Genomic DNA, 21,432 nt, shown 5'->3' with positions numbered 1-21,432 from the left:
TGTGTGCGTGTGCGCGCGTGTGTTTTCAAGGATTTGTTTTTTCAATGAATCTGGTTAAAATGGAGTTTGAAGTTACAATGGGTTTATACAGGAAGGGGGCGTGACTGATAACATTAATATCAAATATCTACAAATATCTACATAGTGAACCATACAACATACAAACAAAGAAATACAGAGAAATGTGTGGACGAGAGAAGCTCCAACATCAAAGCATACAATGCTACACGTAGCAACGGCATCTTTGCAAATCAGTGTAGCTAGACATGTGTGGCAACAGTTTGTATTACAGACAGACAGACAGACAGACAGACAGACAGACAGACAGACAGGCAGACAGACGGTAGAATCAGGAATGTAGTATATTTGTCACTCGCTCATACAGGTGCAGCACAAGCAGTGAAATGCTGGTGTGAAAGAGAGTGCCATAATTGAGGACAAATCCTCCAGAATTCCCAGAAAAATCCTCCCCATCACAGTTCATGTACACCAGCAGCTTTGAGGATGGAGCGCTGCTCCCAAATCTTCCCAGACCAGTAAACCGAAGAGACACCAGCACATCCACACCAGACCTTCTCAGTATAAACAGCGTGGGAAGAATGTCAGTTGGTTATAGATCATCTGAATTCACACCAGCATGTCAACACTGGGACAAAACCCTTCCACTGTGAACAGCTTGACAAGAGTGTCAATGAGACGTGTCACCTGAATACACACCATCTTCACAATTGACAATGTAGGAAAAATATATCACTTCATTATTAACTTACCACTGCATAAAGATGTAATATTAATTGAAAAATGATAGTGTAACCTCTTTGCGTGCCAGGACATGTAGGTTACGTTAATATCCAATTCAGTATCGTTTGCAAAAGTGACGATGACTTGAGCAACAATAAGACAAACAAGACAGGGTCTAATAACGGTATGGCTTCCATGTCACTTATATATCCTACATTAAAATTGGCTCAAGGGAGGACCTCGGACGTCTGCAACTAAGCCCAAATATGGAGCGTGTTGTCTAACCCCAATGTGCCATCACGGCATCAGGCATAACAAATCAGTCAGCTCCATATATATAGGCACAAAAGGGGCATGCCCATATATGGGCATTTACTGATGACATCAGGGATCTCCAAATATGGGCATAAAAGGGGCAAGGACTGACAGATACAGAGATCTCCATGTATGGGCATATCAGCATGCGTGTCTTGATAATTGCCCGACCGATCGACTTCAAACTCAGTGCATGTATCGCGGAGGACCCGAGGTAGTGATTCGACAAGTGGGGAGTCCTTTGGATTCGTGGTTGTCCAAAAATAATCGATAATATCAATCAAATCTATAAATCCGCAAATCCCCATATATGGGGTCCATGACGTCATCAATATGATGTCATGGTACTGACATCATAGACTCCATGTTTGGGAAATGGTGACATGAATGGGCAATTGGGCATAAAGGGGACACAGAAAGTCAGCTGTTTCCAGATAAATAGATACATCTGCAGAGAAGAGAAGAGAAGACAAGACAAGACAAGACAAGACAAGACAAGACAAGACAAGACAAGACAAGACAAGACAAGACAAGACAAGACAAGACAAGAGACAAGACAGGAAATCAAGTTTGTCATCACACAGGTAAAAGCAGCAGTGAATTGTTGGTGTGATATATAAACACATGAAGATGAGCCGCAACAAACTCTCCTGCCAGAAAATACTGGCGAATAATGGACAGATCCCTTCAGCAGCCGATCAGCAAATAACCAGCTCCGTAACCAGCCAGGAACAAGGAGACAGAGATGAAGCAAGATCTTACAGTGGTCAAGAGTTTGCCAAGATTTTAACTCGGCCAGGAGGAGGTGAAGAAAAGAGTTTCAGTGGTTCAACTACTACTCTGGAGAGACACCAGCGTATGCACCAGTGTAAACAGTGTGACAAGACTTACGATCAGTTAGCTTCACTAAAGAGACACAGACGAATCCACACTGGAGACAAACCTTTCCATTGTAAACTCTGTGACAAGAGTTTCCGTGATCCAAGTACGCTGGAGAGACACCAGCTTGTCCACACGGGAGAGAAACCTTTTCATTGTAAACAGTGTGAAAAAAGTTTTGGTCGGTCAGATAAATTGAAGGCACATGAGCGTCAACACACTGGAGAAAAACCTTTCCGGTGTAACGATTGTGACAGGGGTTTTACTCGGTTAGATAAGTTGAAGGAACATCGACGTATCCACGGTAGAGAAAAGCCTTTCGACCCTAAACCGTGTGACAAGAGTTTTACACGGATAGACGCATTGAAGGGACACCAGCCTCTCCACACTGAAGAAAAACGTTTCCACTGCAAACAATGTGACAAGAGTTTCAGACGGTCGGATCACCTGAAGTCACACCAACAACGGAAATCACACCTAAAACGTATTCACCCTGGACAAAAACCTTTCCATTGTAGCCAGTGTGACACGAGTTTCAGGCGGTCGGATCACCTGAAGTCGCACCAACAACGGAAATCACACCAACATCGTATTCACCCTGAACAAAAACCAATCCACCACGAACTGGTCGAGAAGAGTGTCAATGAGTTATGTCACCCGAACACACGCCGTCTTCACGAAAAACCTTTCGAAAAACCTTTCCAATGCAAACTGTGTGATCAGAGTTTCGATAAGTTCAAGGCCATGTTAATGCATAGATATTACAGAAAATGCACCTGAAAAAAGTATGATTTTATTTTATTTATTTGTCATTAAGACATGATCTTATAACTTATGATCATATTGTGAAATAAAACAATGTGGGGTGGTTCAATCACTGTTGCTTTACACTCAATGCTCTGTGCATTGAGGAAGCTATCGTCATGGTGGAAAGCCCTCAGGTCATATTCACACTTAAGATTTTTTTCCCCCTGTTTATACGTCCATGTTTAAAAAATAATGACAATAACTTGCCACTACAAATAATAAAATATGAATTAAGAATGAACGTTAATTGATGATTGAGTGAACTTTATTAGTCAAAAATGTAAACAGCTTGATTTAGGCTAAAAAGCCCACTGGCAACGTGTACAAGACATTTGGAGCTAATTGGTTCAGCAGGTTGCGGGATTAGCAGACAGACAGACAGACAGACAGACAGGCAGACAGACAGACAGACAGACAGACAGACAGCTTCCCTCCTACATGTCTACCTCAGTCCTACTTTTAACTTGGTTTCATCACCTCAGTAAACATTCTCATAATATGCCAGAGCTCTGGTCAATCAACCTTATAATAAGGTGTGAGGAATCCGTTAGATATATCCACTCCCTCTAGAGTAGAGTCCTGATCAGACATTAGACAATAAAAAACAATAAATCCACAAATCCCCATACATGGAGTACCATCATCATCATCATCATCAATATGATGTGATAGTACTGACGTCATAGACTGACCTGGACTCCATATTTGGTTATAAAAAGGACTCAGCTACAGAGATCTCCATTTATGGGTAAAGGGACATATGGGTAAAGACAGACCGACCGACCGACCGGCCGAGAGATACAGTATATGGGCATAAAAGCGACAGAGACATCGTTTCTGACTTGCATTGTTCCCAAGTAGGCTGGCACCAGAGCCATTCAAGGAGAGTTACGTCACCTCTGTCCACCTCTTCGGGCCAGGTCTTCTACATAGCCTTCTATTGGCGAATAGTGACAAAGCCCTAAACCGGATATTTACGGAATGCATTGTGGAGTCCATGGGCGTGTGTAACTAGGCCTATTTCCAGTTTACATGAACCACGTGACCGACGCTGTTTCTGCCCCCTCAGTGGCGGAACTCTAATATAAGGCTCTGGATGGCACCAGTCTAGTGATGATTTTCCTATGGGAAGTCCAAAACAAAGAATAACGCCGTGACCCAAGGGGATAGCGCCCTCTCGCAGCAGTGATGTCAGACTCCAGTGCTCTATAGACCCCTTAACAGACGACGTCACACTGATGAGAACCAGTATGCGTGCAACCAGTATGCGCGCAATGAAACCCATTCTATCAGGTCTCGCTAGGACGCGCCTCACTAGCCAACACACAAGAGGGGGTTGGGGTGTGCTGAAACCAGCGCACCCCGAAATAACAGGTTGGAAATTGATTGCGTGAAACAATCACCTGTGCGTCCAGTCTAAATGTTAGTAAACAAATAATTGGTCTATATGGCTCCATATATGGGTACAAAAGGGGGCATGCCCATAAATGGGCATATACTGATGATACATCAGCGATCTACACTGATATTTAGCAGCATAAGTAAAAAAATAAATTAAAAAAAAGCATTTAGAGGACATTTGTAGAATCCCCAGAAGAAATAAGATTTGAGTTACAAATGTTTGCTTTCAAAATATATATATATATTGAAAGATTTGCACAATTTTTTACGATTTTTCGAAAATAGCAGATCTACTAGCTCATAGCGCGGCACTCGGTGCCGCGCTATGAGCTTGTAGATCTGCTATTTTTGAACAGCCAAAGGAATCAAAAAATGACACACAGATGCGTTCCCGGTCTTAATGGGATAAAGACGAGTCTTCTGCCTTGAGCCGACCCAGACTAGCAAAGTGAGCTGCAGATGTTAGACGTTATATTGCTCAGCGTGTACATTTGCAGGGACACCATCGGGTTTGCTCCAGGTCGTCACTTTGAATCACTAGATTGTCTATAACGAGCGATAACTGTAAATGGCACAGACGTCCTTGTTTCCAGGACAGAGTGGCAGTTGAGCACACGTCCCCACACGCCTCTGTCAACATCTCATTACTGTGGGGTCGAGATCTCGCTCATGATTACACCTCTCTGAATGATTCTGACTCACCGCGGACCAAAGTTTAATTGCAATTCAACATGTCGACTTATTTACATAAACTCATTATTAAAACAGGGCATTTTGCAAGTGTCACTTGATTAATCACCTTTCAACTATCAATAATAAATGGCTTGTGAGAAGAACAGGGACATAGAGTATGTTTATTTTGATTACATTGTGTATTAGGATCTCTTCAGTCTTTTGTTTATTATTTCAAAATAGGTCATACAATTTAATCCGAAGTCGGATCTCAATCCCAGGGTTCAGGCTTATATATAGTCTTTAGTTACTCATTGCAAGGCTATATTTAGTCTGAATATTGCAATACTACTATAGGTTAGATTCACTGCATATTCAAACAGGGTTAGGGTTAGTTAAGAAAAAAGGTGTGTCACTGACTCACTGTGTGAATGAGGCAAAGTGAGTGAAACAGACTGGCTCCACGAGGCTACTCACTCTGCACTTTCCTAGCGATCTGGTTTAGAGAGGATACGGAAACGGCCTGCGTGTGCATGTTTTGAAAAAGAACAGCAGCAATAGAGGGGATGTACAGAATACTGTATGGGGAAGGGGGTAATTTAGTATCACATTTAATGTAGAATGTGTGGTAAGGTACAATGTATACATTTATACATCATCAGCGTTATGAGCAAAAATATATAGATATTTCTTTTTACAAAAAAACTTTGCAGTAATGGTGGGGGGGGGGGGTGTACAATGAGAAAAATGCGGAATTAGGGAGATAATTATTCAGATTTATACAATGTTCAGTAAGATACAGTATGTACACCTAAACATCAGAGTTGGGGTGTATGGTTGGAATTAAAATCATAAGCCATTAGCACGGTCTTGAAAAAGAACATGAAATGTTCATTTGTTCATTTGTTGTTTGCGTAATGCCTTCCCATGCCGAGTTGCAGATTACCAGATGGATCCACAGTCATCCGATTTAAGCCTGTGCACCGCTACGAGCCAATTTATTCTCCTGCTCACTGGGTTTCTATTGTCAAATTACATAAAATAACTGAAGGGTGTCTGCAATGATTCATCATGTACAAAAAATGGTTACTTGATAACCAAATTTAATCAATCCTGCACTTTATTTTACAACATATCCTGTACTACTTGAAACTAATACTGCAAATTCACTTTAGTATACAAATATACTATATTGCCATCTGAAACGCTACTATTCCCTTATATTAGCCAAGAAAAAATATGTTTTAGTCTTAAATCGATACTTTGCACCGTTTGTACCTGTTTCGTACCTGTTCCGTACATCTGTTCTTGTATTTATGTATTATGCATTTTTTTTCCCTGTGTAATATAATGTACAGTATTGTACTCTTTTGTCTGCCTGTTCTTGTTTTTATGTTTTTTTTGTGGGAACTGTGGATGTAAATTAGCATATTCGCTAAATCCGGTGTATTTACATTACATTGATATGTGTTGTTCCTTAATATGCAGTGTCCCGTCAAAATAAACAAATAAAGTAGAGTGCGCGCGCGCGCACACACACACACACACACACGCACACACGCGCACACACACACACACACACACACACACACACACACGCACACACGCACACACACGCACGCACACACACACACATGCCCAGACACACACACGCAGGTCTACACATGATGAACCTAAGACACATTTCATCCAAGAGATCAAAGAATACCAACCAACAAGTGTTAACGTCCAGGTGGAAAAAACACCCTTGTGTCAGCGGTGGGGGTCAAACCAGCACACCTTTCAGATGTTACCTCTTTAAAAAAAAACATTTAGAGTAGCCATTCATTTTCATACCCCTTTTTCTCCCCAATTTAGTCGTTATGCCAATTGATTCCTCCCCACACACACACTTCTGTGTTGTCACTGCTGTCCTATCCTACTGACTCACCTGTCAGTGAGGAGCCCCCACCAGGAGGACGCAGAGCCTTCGTCCTATTCGTCCCGCCCAACACTCTCCGCTGACAGTTGCCGCCCGTGCAATGACCAATGTCACCCTCCCTGTCCGGCTTCCCTCCCCCCGAACGCGGGCCAATTGTGTTTGCATGGACGCCCGACAAAGCCGGTTGGTGGTGGTAGATGTTACCTCTCTAACCTATTAACTCATTCCCTGCCTAGAACGACTAAATTGACTTCTGTCCCATAAGCCATGCCTGCCTAGAACGACTAAAACAACTTAAAAAAAAAAAAACATTTTACTTTTCTTTTCTTTTTTTTTTGACCCAAAGACCAAGGAGATATGATTTTTCGAAGATCTAGACTCCCATCCACTTCCTTGTTAACTTACAACTTAAAAATTCTGTATCTCGGCTCCTGAGTACTAATTCAATGAAAAATCTTGGCAGTGGGCAAACGTGGCCAGAAATAATTCAGGCAGTGAATGAGTTAAGACCTGAGGCCGATTTTACCTTCTAAATCAGTAGTTCTCACACTTTCAAGATTTTTCAAGCATGTAAAAAAATAAAAAATCTTGTACATCTGCATATTTTTGAATAGCCAACGCTAAAATCTAAAATTACAGATGCTTTCCCGGTTGTAATGGGCTAATCAGAAGAGCACGCACATCCAAATGTGTTAAAAAATACCAGCTGCTGGGCAGAAGTGAACAACAGTGATTGTTTTCGTTTCGAGAAACAATCACTGTTGTGGCCGAGGTAGAGGCACTAGGCTCGAAACGTCACACATCATGGTAATAAACCTTTGATCGTTTGGAGCATATTCCAGTGTTCGGACTCTATTTTTTTCACTTCTCTAATCTAGTCCATTGGCTCTCAAAGTGGGGTCCAGAGACCCCCACGGGTCCTTGAGGGGGTTGGCTAAATTATTGATAGCTAGGAACCAAAATGGACCATTACAGGTCTGTAACTCAGAGTGTACAAAATGGAACGCATCTATGATGTATGACTCCAAATAGACCAGTGGTTCTCAAAGTGGAGTCCAGGGACCCCCAGGGGTCCTTGAAGGGGTTATCTACATTATTGATAGTTGGGAACCAAATGGACCATTACAGGTCTGTAACTCTGAGAGTGTACACAATGGAACGTATCTATGTGTGACTCCAAATTTAGTTACGCTTTCAGCCCCATCAGAGCCTCTTTGAGTTCCATGAAACGTATGTGAAAATGTTTAAATAATAATAGTGGAGGTATTATGTGGCCTACTGGTAGCGTCCACAAGAAGTGTGGGCAGTTTGGCTGTCAACTACACTTCCCAGCTATTTCTCTGCATCGAGACGGAGAGTTTAGGAAGCCGAGAGGGAGAGAGAATAATGAGACAGAAGGAAGATACTGGAGAGATTTATAACCATGTGAACCATGAACAATGGCTGCTTAACATTACCTGTTGACACCTGCAACATGATGTATTAGTCATGTCCACACTAATAGGTGCTATTGTCAAGTGGTGTGGCTTTGTGTACAGGTCGGCTATAAATTGGCCTTAAAGGTTGTTTTCTTTTTGGCAGGTTTACTTCCTCCATGTGACACTAAGACGTGTGAGAAAAGGAAAATGTTATTTTGAGTGTAGAAAGTGTTGGAGGAGGCATTCAATATAATACCAGAGGTTGTTTCGTTTTATACTTTTTTGGAATTCCACCGTTTAAATGTATCTGTTGCCCTCTCCTAAACCACCCACCCACCATCACCAGTGCACTTCCACAAACAGCCCTTTAAGTGTAGCAATAGCTAACTATAAACCTACCATTTCCATTATCATCCAGTCTCTTATGTAACTCATTTGGAAGAAATCCACAGTATTATGTGTGTACTGTATTTTGTAAGCTGGGTTCACATGTTGAATATACTGTACATATATATGATTATCATCGCTGTCAGGTGGAAACCTCACTTTACAGGAAAAATAAAATAAAATAAAAACAATAGTTATTTAGTCACAAGCTCTTTAATTTTTGTGGGTCTTTTTCCACTACCTTTGTGTGACATTGTCGTATGAGTATATCAAATTGGGCATTTATTTATAAAAAATAAAAAAACACACACACAAAAGGTGAAATGTGGAGATACAGGGTTTCTTCCGGACAGTGACAATAGGCCTAAACCGTGTGCATGAGCATGTATCGAGCCCCAATTAATTTGCTTGCACCTCGCTTTAAGAGGATTTGCCGCGCTGACAAGTGATGTGCCGTGTTGAGATTGATGTGACAGCTGTTGGTTCGGTGAAGGGGATTTGCATCCTGTGCATATACTCGTTTGTGTTTGGCCAGCTTTATGCCCGTCGCCCACTGCATGCTTTCAATCCAATTACGCAGCCATTTCTGTTTTGTTTTCTATCCTGAGGGATGCTTTACTGTATGTTGTCTTCTGATGTGACAAGATCACGGAAATCCGTGTTCGCGTGTGGTGGTGTTTTTGTTCCCGATTCATGCTAATGTCCTGTCTTTGATGCGTTCTAAGCCATGCGTTCTAAGTGGGGTTCCGGCCGGGGACCCCGAAGGGGGTCTTTGAGGTGGTTCCAGGGGGTCCCCATGCTAAATGATGGTTAAGAACCAAAGGGACCCTTACCGATATGCAGTGGTGGAAAAAAGCACTAAAATGTTTTACTTAAGTAAAAGGATCAATACTATAGAAATAGAATTACTCTAACTTGACTAAAAGTGCAAAAGTATTGGCATGAAAATGTACTTAAAGTACCAAAAGTAAAAGTAGTCATAATGCAGAAATGTGTATGTATGTACAGTATGTATAAAATGTATACAAATCTTTTGAAAATAGCAGATGTACAAGCTCACAATGCATCGCATCGCGACGCATTGTGAGCTTGTAGATCGTCTATTTTCAAATGGCTGAAATGTATATAGGGCTGAAGTGGTTAATGTATGTTTTGTAATAATAATCAAAATCTACAAAACAACTAGTAACTAAAGTTTTTCAAATCATTTTAGAGGAGTAAAAGTACAATATTTGCCTCGTGCCTTGTGGAGTAGTTCGTAAAAGTATTGAAAATTGTAAATACTCCAGTAAAGTAAAAAATACCTAAAAAGTGTACTCGTACAGTACTTGAGTAAATGTACTCAATCACTTTACACCACTGCCTATATGTAACGGGTCCATTTGAGTTAATGGGAGTCCGAGGCCGACATTTAAACATTTGAGAGCCAGTGTTGTAAGCATTCTATTTGTTGCCTTTGCCTTCTCTCTAGCTGCCTTGGGAACACTGGAGTTTGAGCTGCACTACGATCAGAGCTCCAGCGAGCTGCGATGCGCCATACTCAGGGCCAAGGTGAGTGAGCTGTTCTCTCCTCCAAACCGTTCCGTCAGGATCTGTATTTCTGAACCGTACTATCCTGCCAGGTGTTTTCTCGAGTTCGACCCATGCGTGGGAAGAAGCAAACAAACAAAACTTACAGTGCAACAAAAAAAACTCTTTATTCTCCAGCACTCACAATTTAAGATGCGTACTTTTATGTAACACTAACAGACAATCCAAGTAATATTCAGGGAAACAGACAAAAAAATATACATACAATGGGAAACTAAGTAGACACAGGTGTACTCAATAAGCAATAACAATCAACACAGGGATAGGCTGGGGCAGGCACGTCACAAGCAAGGGCGCCGATACTGTGGGTGCCTCGGGGCTAAAGCACCCAGGAGAAATGACGAGCACCCATCACAAACTCATCACAAAAAAATAAAAAACCTCCGACATCTGCACTTCATGGAGTACAGTTTTTGTTCCAAATTAACCAAAAGTTTGCGGTGGCCGCGCATGGCCGCGCGTGCGTTGCGCACCCAATAGTGCAGACATAAATCGGCGCCCCTGGTCACAAGTGAGGCAAATTAACAATAATCACAGGGTGGAGAGACCAGCGTGATCTAATATGAGAGTGACGACACTAGCGTTGACTCCCATTGTAAGAATGGAATGCGGAAATAAATGTTCGGAATGCGGAAATAAATGTTCCATCTCAAAAAGTTCCAATGTTTGGAACTACAGCCCATAGCGGCCCGCTTTGCCTTGAGAAATGAAAACTCTCTCTCTCTATGGGTCTGGGACAGACAAGACAGATAACAGCAACTCAACTCTGTTGACTCAACTGTATACGTGCATGTGTTCTGCACACATGCAGGCAATGAATATGTATGTCCTATTGTCCGTGCACTGTAAAACTAATTGCTGAGAAAAATGGGTTGCTCTTGATGTAAAATGAACAATAAAAATGTGGTCACAAAACAAGTAATTATAGAGCACATTGTAACATGGCCAGGTCAACCAAAGTGCTGTTCAGGTTAAAACAAAACAATGCGATATAAACAGACATTAGCATAAGATACCCATGAAATAGTCACAGATAAAACATTTGCACCAGTCAAGGAGGACACAGGGTGCCAGGCTCAGCTGTCGCTGAAGGCCAACGGAAGACAGGAAACACAAAAACACTTCAAACGAAGGTACAAAAAAACACAGATCCTGACATGTTCCACATCATGTTTCGCGCTCCCCTGTGCTCTTTCACATACACCACCAGGCCCATTTAACGAGACGTGTGATATTTATCTCCATCCTGTAAAGCTTAATTTATACTTAATAATTCATGCTCGCCCTTTAGTGCAAGACATAAGTCTTATCCACTTTAAAGGACCAATTCACCCATTTTCAACCAATCTTCATATACACTAATTGGTCCTCGCTATTGTTCGTTATAAGATGGCAACGTTTATGTCTACTTGGTCTGTGTCTCAGAGGAGGGCTGTGGAGTGGACAGCTTGTTATTGTTTTTTATTCTATTTCAGCATCCAGGAAGAGAAAGGCTGTAGTGTCTATTAGCTTGGAACCCCCATTGATGAGGTCTTTGGTAGGCAGGTTTCCGAACAGTCCATAACCCACCAATGAGTTGCAAAGTCGTATAATGAGCATTAGTAAGGACCAATTATATGAAGATTATGGTTGAAATGAGGGGAAGTGCTCCTTTGTGGTAGTCCACTGTCTGCCAGTGTTGATTTCGTCGACTAAAACTATGACAAAAAACATTTGTCGACTACCTCTTTTCACTGACAAAAACTAAATAAAAACTAAGCTATGATGACTAAAACTAAGACTAAATATATTGACAATTTCATCAACAAATAAAAACTAGACTAAAATGTTAGGGAGGGACGAGTGGAGAAGAGATCCAGTAGAACTAAAAGACAAGTCATTTTATGTTTGGTTGCGCTCGGTGTTGCGCTCTGAAAATAGCAGATCTACAAGCTCGCGACGTGTTGTGAGCTTGTAGATCGGCTATTTTCAGCACGCAACCCTGTGTAAGATCAGCCATTACGACCCCATCAAGGCACCGCCAAAATACATTTTAGTCGACTAAATCAACTGTAGATTTAGTCGCCTATAATCTTATATTTAGTCGACTAGAACTAGACTGACAGTAAAACATCTCAGGTGACTAAAATATGACTAAAACTAAATGGAATTTGATTCAAAAGACTATGACTAAAACTGAATCAAATTTTGCTGTCAAAATCAACACTACTGTCTGCGCTGCTCTGGAGCCAAACTGGTGGAATGTATTGCTCAATATTGACCCTATTTGCACTTGTTGTAAATGGGAGCCGTGCTTCCACCTTACTCCATTAATTCTGGTCTTGTCCTAAGTTGGCAGATTGATGGGGATAACCACTCAGCTATCAGGTCACCCAGGGTCTCAAACACTCAATCTGACACAGTGGCTTACACCAGTGGTTCTCACACACTTTTTAATTACAAGGACCCCCACTTTAGTATGCATGAGGCCACGGACCCCCATAACTCTGAGGGTGAATAAATGGAACCAAATAAGGGTCCATTTGGTTACGACACTTGTGTCTTATTGTACAAGACTGGAAGTTAATTACGCCAGCTTAACTTAAACGCGTTGTGACGCGCTGTGTGCTTTTGTGTATTTTCAGCAAAATCTTTCCCCACAATAACAGAAAACAGACAAGATTGTTTTGCTTGACAGCAACAACATACCTGTGGCATGACCTGTGCAATATTCTGTGCCGTTAGAGCAGTGGTTTTCAAACCTTTTCATAATTCAGGTCCATTATTTATTCGGCATTTGAGCCACGGACCACCGTTTGGTTTGAGATTTAACCTCTCAAGACCCAAAACGTAGAATATTTTGTTATCGTTTGGATAAGATTTTGTCAAAATAACAATCCTTCTCCATTCTCTAATTGTGTAGACGTCTTGTAAATTATCTAACGCAGATGTTTAACAATAATTTAACTCTTGAGATTGTAAAATGAAACCAAATGGAGTCATTTTACGCTCTCAAGAGTTAAGAACTATAAGGGTCCATCTGCTTACCAACTCTCCATCATTTAGCTGGGGACCACCTGGAAACTCCCCAAGGACCACTGGTGGTCCCCGGACCACTGGTTGAAAACGCCTGCGTTAGAGGATACAATATACTGTAACAACACAGCATAATACAGTACATGTCCAGTATCGCTCATACAGCGTGTACCTGCTCTGAACCTATACTCTATACATAAAACCTATATAAAGGGGAAAAACTATGTTTTGTTGAAATATAATCATCAGAACAGGGCATAACAGTCTGGCTTGCTGGACCAGAGCTGTCAAGGCCTCTCTCTCTCTCGTCTGCCCTGACAGAGATGCTCTCCCTAAATGGTGATAAATATGAACAGGCTAGACTAGGTGACAGTACAATATATAATAATGCTGATGGTTAAGTAAAGAACATCCATGTACTACAGTATGGTATGTACTAAATCTTACAGATTCTGCTGACAGAGAGTAGAAGTAGACAGTAAGCAGTCCATGGGGGAAGTCAGCTGTTAGATGGACAGCTGCACTTGAGTTACAATTAGCACATTGGTGTGGAAAGTTGCTGACTAGACATCCAATGAGATTGAATGGAAAGGCAAACAAGAACACAATGATACATATATTTGGCAATATACAACTTCCGCCACCACACCTAAACGTTCTTTTATTCTTAGAACTACTTTTTGGATTTTATATCGTTGCTGTCAGTAGAAACTAGGGATGTGCCGATACGCTAATTTCACAATACGATACACGATATTGGGCTCACAATATCGATACGGTACGATATATGGCACTTTTTTATTATGAAAATATATGGGGGGGGGGGGGGGGGGGGATGCAAACAAATGCTTCTGTTTTTGCATTATTATTATTGCAAAAAAAATAAAAAATAACGCCACAACGATACATATCGTCACGGAAACGCTTTGCGATGTATCACAACACGATATATCGGCACACCCCAAGTAGAAACCTTGAATTTCTATATTGCTACTTTTTAGTGTTTGTTCATAAATTAATGTCCTATTTTGTAGAAAGTAGAAGTAGAAAGTAGAAAAAAGTAGAAAGTAGAAAAGTAAAAAAGTAGAAAGTAGAAATAAATATAGCAAATCTGCAAGCTTGTAGATCTGCTATTTGTGGTATTCTTTTTTAAAGTTAAAGTTGAAGTTGTAGGTGTGTGTGTGTGTGTGTTTATAAATATTAAACTACTGAAAACAAGTGCTTTGTGACTAAATAATAACTACCCTGAATCCATCGGAACACAGGTTATTTCTTTTTTTTCCCCCCCGAAAAGTATGGGTTTTGGACATAAAAGGTTTCTGACAGCAACGCACCAAATCAAGTTCCTCGCATGTGAACATGATGATTGTGATTGAACAGCGGATAAAATATGTACAACATCAGCATGCTGGAGACGCTGCCCTTTGTCGCAGGTGTGTCATTAAGTGCTCTCCTCCGTGGTGAAATGCCACGCCGGTTGCTACATATTTAGGAGCAATTTGTCATGCTGATCTGGGTCTTGTTGAAGAGGTCATGCGACGGATTCGGTCTTTTCCAGCTGAGAAGGTAATTGTTATCCCCTGGTGATGAGGAGGAGGCTCGCTCAGTCTCTCGTCTCCTCAAGGTTAGGCTACAGCGGAGATTCTTTTTCGTTTAATTTCAAGGACCCCCAGTTTGATATGCATTGGGCCATTGGTTCTCAAAGTGGGGTCCGGGGACTCCCAGGGGTCCTTGAGGGAGTTCCAGGGGGTCCCCAGCTAAGGAGCTAGGAACCAAATGGACCCTTATGGGTCTGTAATTCTGAGAGTGTACAAATGGAACCAAATGGACCCGTGTACAAATGGAACCAAATGGACCCTAACGGGTCCATTTGGTTCCATTTGTACACTCTCAGAGTTAAATTAACATTGATTTTACAATATAAATTGGGGTCCCAGAGATAGAAATGCCATTAAATGGGGGTCCGTGGCCTAATGCATGTCAAACTGGGGGTGCTTGAAATTAAAATGGCTGAGAATCACTGCTAGAACCGTAAAAATCTTCTCTTATGGGGGTCCCTGGCATATATTTTCAAATGAGGATTCGCGGCTTAATAACTGGGGGTCCTTGATATGAAAAAGTTTGAGAACCACTTTATTAGGCCACGGACCCCGCCATATGATTACAAATTGTATCTCAGGAACCCCAATCGACACTGTAAAATCCTCAGTGTGTATTTAACTGTCGAGAGTTATAGACCAGTAAGGGTCCATTTGGTTCCATGTGTACACTCTCAGAGCTACAGACCCATAAGGGTCCTTTCCCCCTGGACATGACACTATATGTCGTATAGGGATTTACCCCCAATCCATCCCTTGATGCTGAGCGCCAATCAGGGAGGCATTGGGTCCCATTTTTGTTGTCTTAGGTACGACATGGCCAGGGATTGAACCCCCCAAACCATTATTTTATTTTGCATAAATATAAGAGAGATGAAATAAAATACAGTATATTCTGGTTGTTGTCTGAGAAATATTTAAAACGATGACATTGAATAATCTTTTTCGGTCTGGAATCTGATTTAGTTTAAAACTAAACTGAGAAAATCGTATTGTGAACCCAAGATCATGAATTGCGTTGAGCTGAGAGAATCGTTACGTTCCCAGTAGCTACTGTTGACTCGTACCTCATTTACAAGTGTGCCTGATCTCAACACATCAGCAGAGACAGAGTGCAAGCCAAGGCAAATGCTGGGGAGAAGACAAGTGGATTACACACACACGTCATTTTACAGTAATCCGATTACACAGAACGACAGCTGTAATCTATCGCTTTCATTTCATATACGCGTTTGAGGCATGAGAAATGTGTGAAAGGAAGCTCATTTTGCATATCGTCGATGACGGGTAGAAACCTTGTATCTCCATAGTTCAACTGTTTGCGTCGCACCACGACGCAGGCTTGTAGATCGGCTATTGTCATTATATAATTTTAAAACATTTTAAATGATCAGAAAAGGAACGCTTTTGGATATAGAAGGTTTCCACCCGACAGCAACGATATGTTCATTGCAATGGTTGGCAACTACTGTAGAAAGATGATGACTGCATGCAAATGTCATGCCTACGTACAAGAAAATGACAATACTGTAATGGAACTAGTGTCTATCCTTGGTGCTGAATGCACAGTAGACAGAGACAGCTACAGTCAGTGGAGCTAGTGTCTCTATCCTTGGTGCTGAATGCACAGTAGACAGAGACAGCTACACTGGAGCTAGTGTCTCTATCCATGGTGCTGAAAGCACTGCAGGAGTTGAAATAGACAGTCAGCTACACTGGAACTAGTGTCTGTCTCTATCCATGGTGCTGAAAGCCCTGAATACAGCTATACTAGAACTAGTGTCTCTAGCCATGGTGCTGAAAGCCCTGAAGACAGCTATACTAGAACCAGTGTCTCTAGCCATGGTGCTGAAAGCCCTGAAGACAGCTAATGCTATACTAGAACTAGTGTCTCTAGCCATGGTGCTGAAAGCCCTGAAGACAGCTATTCACCCGTTTCCTAGGCTGTGTGTTTTCCACTTCCTGTCGATTTCATTGGATATCATTGGTCATCTGACCAGTTTCATTAGATTTCATTGGATCAAATTGACAGGAAGTGGAAAACACACAGCCTAGGAAACAGGTGAATACTAGAACTAGTGTCTCTAGCCATGGTGCTGAATGCCCTGCAGGAGTTTAGACCATAGACTGAAGCCGATTGTTCAGGATTTCAAATCCAGCATCTTTCAATATCGCGTCATATCCTGCAGAATGCCACCAGACCATTATTGGTTGGGTAGCTTGTCAATCAAATCATCCCGCCCCTCCTAGAGCATAACCTACTTTATCGTCAATTTTAAAATAAATGGCCATAGTCGCTTCTTTTGGGCTGGTTTTCCTAGACCTGGTTGCTTGTTTCTCTCACAGAATCTGGCAACACTGGCTACAGACTACACTGGAAATCGTGTCTCTATCCATGGTGCTGAAAGCCCTGCAGGAGTTTTGGCAGACAGCTACTCTGGAAATAATGTCTCTCTCCATGGCTCTGGAAGCGCCAATGCACCATAATATGGGCAATCTTTATAGTCATTCTTTACAGTATCTGCCAAAATTGACGACATTTTGCAACAACAACAACAACAAAAAAAATGTTTTGATTTATGACGAGTGGAAGCGTGGAACTGACACAGCATAAAGTATCCATTTCATTCTACAGGCATTCAAAAAAATATATAAAAACTAATAGAATACGCACATCACTTCATTGAGGTGCTGGGTTTGAAAGTAATATGAAGAAAAAGGAATAAACCCGCACACTCGTCTGCTCCAGAGGAATTTTTATTGACAACGTTTCGAGCCAAGGCTCTTCATCAGGTCAAAACTCAAAATTCTACAGGCATTCTCCATCTGTAATCAGAAGGTCACTGCACTCCCCTCAAGCACCCATCATAACCATCTGAGCTACGGTGAACTTGGAACTATGTTTTCCCCGCGGGCAGTGGTGGAAAGCACGTTTACTCAAGTACTGTACTTAAGTAAAGATTTGAGGTATTTTTATTTTATTTACTAGAGTATTTCCAATTTTCAGTACTTTTACTACTATTCCGCTACATCTCTGAGGAAAATATTGTACTTTTACTCCACTACAATTATTTGAAAACTTTAGTTACTTTGCAGATATAAATCATTATATTATAAAACATACATTAACTACTTCAGCCCTATTTTATATATAGGCCATTTGAAAATAGCCGATCTACGCTTTCATGATTTTCAAGTGGGCCCTGATCCAGAAAAGGCGGTGGACCACTGTTATACATCATGATGTAAACAACACAGCTACAGCTAATCCCATTAAAATGGGAGTTTTAGATTTATTGGGTGTGTACATTGGGCTCAGTCTGGGCAAACATAAATCTAACGCACCCATTATTCATTTGATTAACTGCAGCGCCATTGCTTACTAGCCTGCCATATTTTTTGATCTGCACTGAGCTGGATTTATGCCCCTTTAAAGTTGTTCAACACAATGGGTCATACTATGATATGAGGATACTTTTGAACTACACACATCCAGTGATGGAAAAAGTACTACAATTCTTTAGCTAAGTATACGTTTCAATACTGCAATGTAGAAAGTCTGGTGTTCAAAATTGACTTGAGTAAAAGTACAGTATCAAAATGTACTTAAAGTACCACAAGTAAAAGTACTGAAATGTTTGAAAATAGCAGATCTACAAGCTTACAACGCGTCGTGATGCGACGCGTTGTGAGCTTGTAGATCTGCTATTTTCAAATAGCCTAGGCATGAAATAGACTAAAGTGGTTAATTTATGTTTTATAATGTAATAATTTATATCTGCAAAGTAACTAGCAACTAAAGTTTTCAAATAATTGTAGTGGAGTAAAAGTACAATATTTGCCTCTGAGATGTAGTGGAGTAGAAGTAAAAGTATTGGAAATTGGAAATACTAAAGTAAAGTACAAATACCTCAATGTTTTACGTAAGTACAATACTTGAGTACACGTACTTAGTTACTTTCCACCACTGCTCACACGTCACATACACACTCTCCACGAACTTACGTTTTCATATACAGTAAAAACTCCCATCATAAATATCCCAAGGCATAGCGGGAGCGCATTCTGTCCACTGGGGCAAAGTGGATTTTGTGTGTAGAATTTTAAGCAGCCAATGAATCTGTAACAGACTGACAAAATTAGATTTTGGAAGAGGCCCTTGTAACTTTGACGTATCAAAGGAGGAACGCTGGCAGCTATTGTGACATTGAACCAACTCACATTCATGGAGAGGATGTGGATGGAAATGTCAATTGGATTTTTTTTTGTTAGATTAGATTTTGTATTACCCCCGTGCAGAGAGCACACTTTACAGGAGATGATGCAATGTGGGGGAGCCAGGATGGCAATCACCGGCGTACGATTCTGGGATTGTCTTAATAAGATTTGTGATCAGAGACGGCTGGCATTTTTGATAGGAAAATACCTTTCTAGTTTGACGTTATAATTTTAGGGAAAGATGACTTTCATCCACTTCAGGCACTTCAACAAGTAGTTATTTGGTGTACTGATACTGTATATGCCCCCACACACGTTAATGAAATAAACATGATATTGAAAATATTTCCTCGTAAAATTGGGTTTCTTGAATGGCACAATAATGTATACAGTGGCACTCATGGCCACAGAAGCAAATTAACCCGTTATTTATCTATTAAACTGAAGGGTTAGGCTGCTTGGTCATTGGTACCAATGATAGATAACTCACTAGATTGTCTCTCAACATGCTAATACAAATGTGTATACGTCCCTCGAATGTAAATAGGATGGATATTCTTATTGCATTTACAACGCGCTGTAGATCGTATAGCTCTGCTATAGGCTCTATCCACAGCAGGCATATTGTGAAGACAGTCACAGGTGTTGCCAATGATACTAATGAAGGCTCTGCTCCATTCTGGTCAAACAGAGTCAGAGTGCTGATGTTGTGCACGTTGGCTCACTGGAAACACTCTGTTACACCAGTGGGTCTAAAGTTGGGGTTCAGGGACCCTCATGGTTCCTTGAGTGGGTTCCAAATGGCCCCTTACGGGTGTGTAACTCTGAGAGTGTACAAATGTAAGGGTCCATTTGGTTCCATTTGTACACTCTCAGAGTTATGGTTGTCGTGGAAATGAAAAAGTCTGAGAACCACTGTGCTACACTAAAGGGAACAGAGCCTTCATTAGTATCATTGGTAACACCTGTGAAGGAAGTGATGCTATGTCTGCTGTGCATAGAGCCTATTGTCAGTGTGCGACACCATCGTCTGAAAGAGTGTAAATGATGACGCCGTTGGCTGGTTCATGTTGGTGAAATGTTCTCAACTAGCATCTAAATCAATGTCTCTCAAATGCGTTAAGCCTACGTAATGGAAGATGTTTTCACCGTAATGTTTAATGTTTGTGTGAACCTGCTGATTTGTTACTGTAAGTGAACCAAATTAAATTAAAAACTTGACTGCAAAAAACGCTATTGAACAGAAAATATGTCATTATGCTGTATTACTTACTGAAACTGTATGGTCACAGTTTAACCCTTTAAGACCGGGAACGCATCTGTGTCATTTTAGATTTCTTTGGCTATTCAAAAACTCATACTTTTCAGGATTCCAATTCAAAAACAGCAAAAGTAGCAGATCTACAAGCTCAAAGCGGGTCGCTTCGCGCTGTGAGTTTGCAGATCTGCTACTTTCCATGCTTTTGTGTGACGCTGTAGTATGATCAAGTAGGGCGTTAATTTACGAAAAAAGTTAAAACATGTAGATAAGAGGTTTCTGCCCGACAATGACGATATATTACTAGCTATGGTTTTCTAAGCAAAATGTTGCAGTCAGGTTGAAGTGGGTACTTGCATTCTGAAATCAAGGAGAGAGGGTACTGAGTGTCTCTCCTCAAACCTCTGCAGCTTCAAATTATTATTAGGAGTAACAAAAGGGAAAAGATTCCATCGGCACTCTTCTGGCAAAAAAAAAAAAGTTAAAAAGCCTTTCTTTAGATGGCCATTTCATGATGGAAATATTCAAAACAATTACATGTGCATATTAAAACTGATTTGGGATATAACCCACACCGAGTGGCACAAACCTGAGCCATCCTCTCAGGTTGCATCGGGAGTAGTGTGTGCGTGTGCGTGTGCGTGTGCGTGTGCGTTGCGCGCGCTGACTGCATGATGTTTCATCAGACCTGACGCTCCCCTCCACAGGGTCTCAAGCCCATGGACTTCAACGGCCTAGCGGACCCCTACGTCAAACTGCATCTCCTGCCTGGAGCCTGCAAGGTGAGACGGACAGCCCGACAAGAGTCGCCGGAGCAGCGGGGAGGCATTTAAACACATTTCTTAAACAAACACTTTCAAAGATCCCCTCTCCCTCCCCTGGTCCCTACATGACAATAATTAAGTGGTGATCTATCAACTTGTCATCTTTACTTTATCACACCCAGGATTGGATTTTGTTTTTTATCCCTTTTTCACCCCAATTGGCTCTATGCACAGCAGCCATATTATCACTTCCTTCACAGGTGTTACCAATGATGCTGAAGGCTCTGTTCCATTTAGTCTAGCACAGTGGTTTCCACGACCCCCATAACTCTGAGAGTGTACAAATGGAACCAAATGGACCCTTACGGATCCATTTGGTTCCATTTGTACACTCTAAGAGTTACACACCTGTAAGGGGCCATTTGGAAGCCCATGAGGGTCCCTGGAC

At 41.3% G+C, this 21,432-nt stretch overlaps 1 protein-coding gene across 1 annotated transcript in view; it reads left to right on the top strand.

Annotated features, from left to right (window-relative positions):
• Positions 1–21,432, top strand: part of LOC311056115 (double C2-like domain-containing protein alpha) — a gene marked incomplete at both ends in the record, with an annotated part of 89,703 nt that overhangs the window by 8,092 nt on the left and 60,179 nt on the right. The window contains 2 exons of the mRNA XM_084072506.1: positions 10,013–10,092; positions 20,928–21,002. Of these exons, the coding sequence (XP_083928632.1) occupies positions 10,013–10,092; positions 20,928–21,002 (155 nt within the window). The remainder of the gene's footprint in view (positions 1–10,012; positions 10,093–20,927; positions 21,003–21,432) is intronic.

The sequence above is a fragment of the Gymnoscopelus microlampas genome (assembly GCF_963454915.1).
Source record: "Gymnoscopelus microlampas genome assembly, chromosome: 11".
In the NCBI taxonomy this organism is placed as follows: domain Eukaryota; kingdom Metazoa; phylum Chordata; class Actinopteri; order Myctophiformes; family Myctophidae; genus Gymnoscopelus; species Gymnoscopelus microlampas.
This window is presented reverse-complemented; position numbering and strand designations above follow the sequence as displayed.